Genomic DNA, 5,053 nt, shown 5'->3' with positions numbered 1-5,053 from the left:
AAGGTGTGAATTAATTTGTTCAATATTTTTTTGTATTGTGAATTGTAAGGTATTATTTATAATTATTTTAAAATTTTATTAATATTTTTTATTAAATTTCAAATTTATGAAAATTATGATTATTAATTATTAATTATAACATAACATAAATATTTCAAATACAGCTTTTTGAATTTTTAATTAATCATGTATTTTAGTTAATTTATTTAATTAAATTTGAATAGAAAATATATGCTTCAATTATAGATTTATCATTCATCATTATATTATATTCATTTTTATTTATTTATATTCATATTTATTATATTCATTATATTATTAAAATTTATAAAAAATTTTTTATCGATTTATTTATTGATTTATTGATAATTATCTATTACTTTTAAAGTAATCTTAAATATATTAGTTTTAAATTAAAAAATATTTTTTACGAAGATTCATTCAACCACGTTGCTATTAATGTGTTGATATTGATTTTCAAATTTTATTTGTTTTAATTGTATTTATTTTTTTTTTATGTAATACTATAAATCCTAACAGTTCTTTTTGTATGTATGACAATTGAAATTCGTTCTTGAAATTATTATTTTTAAATATTATAATCTTTTGTTCCTTGAATAATATTTAATATTTAACCTTGAATTATCCTTAATGTTTTAAATATAAACATGCTCTAATTATAAATTTTTTTTTAAATTATATTTTTTAAGTTATATTTTATAATATTTGACTATATTTTTGGAAATTAATATTTATTCGGACATATTTTTATATAGCATATTTTTTAAATAAAAATATTTTTCTCATCAATATTGTATGAAATAAAGAATTGTTTTTCCTGTTATTAATATTGTATTTATAAAAAATTTTTTTTTATTGAACATAATAGTTTTAAAAAAAAAGAAAACATTCTTAATATATTATAATATTACAATTAATTTTTTAAATAAATTTTTCCTTTTTTAAATAAATTGTTATTTTTTTATTGTAAAAAATTACATATAATTTCAATAAAAAATTGTTAAGATTCTAAATCAATTATGGCTGATCGGGGCCGGGGTAGAAGTCGAGGACGAGGAAGAGGTCAAGATGATAGAAAACAAGCTCCTGGACAACAACAACAACAACAACAACAACCTCCACAGCAACCTCAAGCAAGTGCTTGGGCTCGTAGACCTGGTCCTCCTCAGCCACAACCAGGACCATCTTCACAAACACCATATTCAAGATCTTCAGCACCAGCACAGGTAATTTATGAAACATAATTTTAATTTTATTTAATATGTTGTATGATATGTATGGTATTTTTTTGTTTTTATATCTTTTTGTTTTCTTTGTTATTTCTTCAGAAGTAAGAAAAAAAAGTATGTATTTACTTTTCTTTAAAAATATAAAAAAATTATTTATGTGTGTGTATGTTTGAAGTATGTATTTAAAGTCTATATTAGAAATATAGAAATGTAAAAAAAAAATTGAAACTCATTTTGTTTTTTTGTGTAGAGCACAATTTATCCAAAGGTAAAAGGAATAGATAAGGTTAGTGTTTGTGTATTATTGTTAAATACATTGTTACATTTTGAATAATATTATTTCTTTGTAAAAATAAACTGTCCCAACAATATAGTCTTTTATTACATAGTATTTGTAATTTAAATTTATTTATAAATATTATTAATTTAGGAATGTGAAAAATGTATATCTTTTTTTGTTTTTATATTATATCTTCTATTTTGATCTATATTATTGGATTGTTTGGAAAATAATTTCGTTTTTTCATGTTTTTGTTTTGAAAAAAAAAAACGAAATTACTTTCCGAACAATCTATCATAATGAAATTTTAAATTGTTATTTTATTATTAAGTATTTTTCATTTCAATATAGAGTGCTGGAAGAGCCACTCAAAGATTAGGCCCTAAAGGAGATGGTGGTCCAGGGCATAAAGAAGAAAGTGCTCCTGAAGCAATGGAAGGTGTATTTAACAAAGTTTTTTTTAAAATTACATTTCATTTATATTCATTTTATATTTATATCATTTGAGAGAATTATATGGTATAAATTTATTTTTATTTATGAATATTATATACATATACTTTATAGTTAGTGGGGAAGTAGCTGCTGGAGGAGGAGATGCAGCAGCACAGTTGGGAAGAGGTGCTATGCGAGGTAGACGTATGATACCATCAACTCCAGAAAATATACAAACTAGACCAGAGAATTTAATAACTAAACAAGGTTAATATATTTCGTGTATATATATATATATATATAAAACATAAAAAATATATATAACATAAATATTGACATTTTTAGGTACTACTGGAAGTAGTGTAATGCTACAAGCAAACTATTTTAAATTGCTTGCCACAACTGATTGGTGTTTATATCAATATCGAATTGATTTTGCACCGGATGAAGATCGCACTGCGGTTCGTAAAGGATTACTTAAACTTCATAAAGAAGCTTTAGGAGCATATGTTTTTGATGGAACTGTTATGTATTCTAGTAGACGTTTACAAGATGTAAGATACTTTTGATTACATCAAATTATATATATTATAACTATTTGATGAATTGTAAGATTACACAATAAAACTTCATTTTAGAAAATGGAAATTTGGTCTAGGAGGACATCAGATGATGCCACAATCAGAATTACCATACGTCTTGTTGGAGAAATGGAAAGAGTAGACCAACGTTATCTTCAATTTTTCAATATAATTATGCGAAAATGTTTAGCTCTATTAAATCTTCAGCTTGTAGGACGCGATTATTTTGATGCACATAGTAAAGTAAATAGACAAATAAATTCTTGTTATAATTCTTTAATGTTTGTATTTACTAATTGTTTAACATAATTAAAATATAGGTAGAAGTACGTGATTTTAGATTGGAACTTTGGCCTGGTTATCTCACATCTATAAGACAACATGAGAATAGTATTCTTATGTGTGCTGAAATCATACATAAAGTCATGCGTCAGCAAACTTTATTAGATATATTAAATGAATGTTACGATCATGATAAGAATGATTATAAGGTAAAGAATATTAATTATTAATAATTTTCTTTAAGCTTAATTATATTCATATTAAATATTATATATTTAGACTTTATTTGAAAATCAAGTTATTGGTTTAGTTGTACTTACTGATTACAACAATAATACATATCGTATATCAGATGTGGATTTTGATTCAAGTCCTAATTCAACTTTTCAATTAAGAACCGGTGAAAAAATAACTTATAGAGACTATTATAGAAATAAATATCAAATCCCTATTGATAACATCTCTCAACCAATGCTTGTAACGAGATTAAAACCAAGAGAACGTCGTGCTGGTCAAGCCGAATTAGTATATCTTGTTCCGGAACTTTGTCGTGCAACAGGTATAATTTTTTATTCAATATTTTTATAATTAATATGCTTAAATAAAATAAAATATTATTTAATTGTTTCATGATAAATATTTATATTTCAAAATGTTATTTTATGATAAATAATTCTTGCATAGGTTTAACTGATGCTATGAGAGACAATTTCCATTTAATGCGTACATTGGCAGAATATACACGTGTATCTCCCGCGGCACGTATAGATAAATTAATGGTCTTTAATAGGAGACTTCGCGATAAACCATCTATAGTAAAAGAATTAAATGAATGGAATTTACATCTTGATGAAAGACTAGTTGATGTACCAGCACGATTTTTACAACCAGAAAAAATTGTATTGGGAAGTGGACGAACGGTTTCTGCGGGCCAATTTGCCGATTGGACCCGTGAATTACATAATAAGCCATTGTATAACATTGCTCGATTGACTAATTGGGTAGTAATTTGCATGACTCGTATGAGACGCGATGTCGAGAGATTCATACAAACGCTTAAAGAATCTGCATCTGGAATGGGTTTTAGAATTGACAATCCAAGACTTTGGGATGTTGCTGATGATCGATCCAACACTTATTCTGATACTCTCGAAAGAGTAATGAGTACTAGTAATCCAGAATTAATCTTTTGTGTAGTATCGAATAATCGAGCCGATAGATATAGTGCAATAAAAAAGAAATGTACTCATGATAGACCAGTAGCTTCACAAGTTTTCCTTGCAAAAAATCTCTCGAATAAAGGTATAAGATCGATTGCTACAAAAGTAGCAATTCAATTAAATTGTAAATTGGGTGGTGCTCCATGGAGCGTTGAATTACCACCGATTAATTTAATGGTAGTTGGTTATGACGTATGTCATGATCCTGCTGATAAAAGCCGTGATTTTGGTGCAATGGTAGCATCATTGGATAGAAGTTTGACAAGATATTATAGTTCAGTAGCTGCTCATACTACAGGAGAAGAACTTTCAGACGAGTTTGGAGAAAGTCTCGAAAAAGCTGTGCTATGCTACAGACAAGTGAACAAAATTTTACCCTCACACATTGTGATATATCGTGATGGTGTAGGTGAGGGTCAGGTACCATATGTATATAAACATGAAGTAGATGATATAAGGGCCAAATTAAACAAACTTTATGGTGATCCTAGTACCATTAAATTGGCATTTGTAATAGTTACGAAACGAATTAATACTCGCTTATTCTATAATCAAAATAATCCTCCGCCTGGTACAGTGGTCGATGATGTTGTTACTAATCCATTAAGATACGATTTCTTTATTGTATCTCAAAGTGTACGACAGGGTACGGTAACACCATGCGCATACAATGTAATAGCTGATTCTACTGGTTGGAGAGCCGATCAGATGCAAAGAATGACTTACAAGTTATGTCATATGTATTATAATTGGTCTGGTACCGTTAGAGTACCTGCGCCTTGCCAATATGCTCACAAACTTGCTTTTTTGGTTGCACAGTTTGTGCGTCGTCCACCATCTTCAAGGATGCAGAGTTTATTATATTACTTGTAATCATTCCTTGTTCCTAATACACAAATTAAGATATATAGATTAAGTATAAAACGTATTTTATATATGCAAACTGTTTTTACAATTTTTTGTACTATGACAGATAATTTAGTTTTTGTTTTTTTTTCTTTTTTC

The 5,053-nt window shown here is 26.9% G+C and overlaps 1 protein-coding gene across 1 annotated transcript; it reads left to right on the top strand.

The window, feature by feature from the left end:
* On the top strand, positions 1-4,998 carry LOC102674350 (piwi-like protein Siwi). Its single transcript, XM_006616680.2, has 10 exons — positions 1-49; positions 1,027-1,247; positions 1,501-1,536; positions 1,882-1,969; positions 2,098-2,232; positions 2,311-2,519; positions 2,604-2,789; positions 2,867-3,037; positions 3,108-3,387; positions 3,513-4,998. The coding sequence occupies exons 2-10, from the start codon at positions 1,041-1,043 to the stop codon at positions 4,919-4,921; spliced, it is 2,721 nt and encodes a 906-aa protein (XP_006616743.1). The 5' UTR covers positions 1-49; positions 1,027-1,040; the 3' UTR covers positions 4,922-4,998.
* The last annotated feature ends 55 nt before the right edge of the window (positions 4,999-5,053 follow it).

The sequence above is a fragment of the Apis dorsata genome, unplaced genomic scaffold (assembly GCF_000469605.1).
Source record: "Apis dorsata unplaced genomic scaffold, Apis dorsata 1.3 scaffold_269, whole genome shotgun sequence".
NCBI lineage: Eukaryota > Metazoa > Arthropoda > Insecta > Hymenoptera > Apidae > Apis > Apis dorsata.
This window is presented reverse-complemented; position numbering and strand designations above follow the sequence as displayed.

Bases quoted from the DNA above. Each gene is read 5' to 3' on its own strand.
- LOC102674350 (XM_006616680.2), top strand. From the start codon at position 1,041: ATGGCTGATCGGGGCCGGGGTAGAAGTCGAGGACGAGGAAGAGGTCAA. The intron at 2,790-2,866 runs GTAAATAGACAA...ATTAAAATATAG, and splicing joins ATTTTGATGCACATAGTAAA to GTAGAAGTACGTGATTTTAG. The intron at 3,388-3,512 runs GTATAATTTTTT...ATTCTTGCATAG, and splicing joins GGAACTTTGTCGTGCAACAG to GTTTAACTGATGCTATGAGA.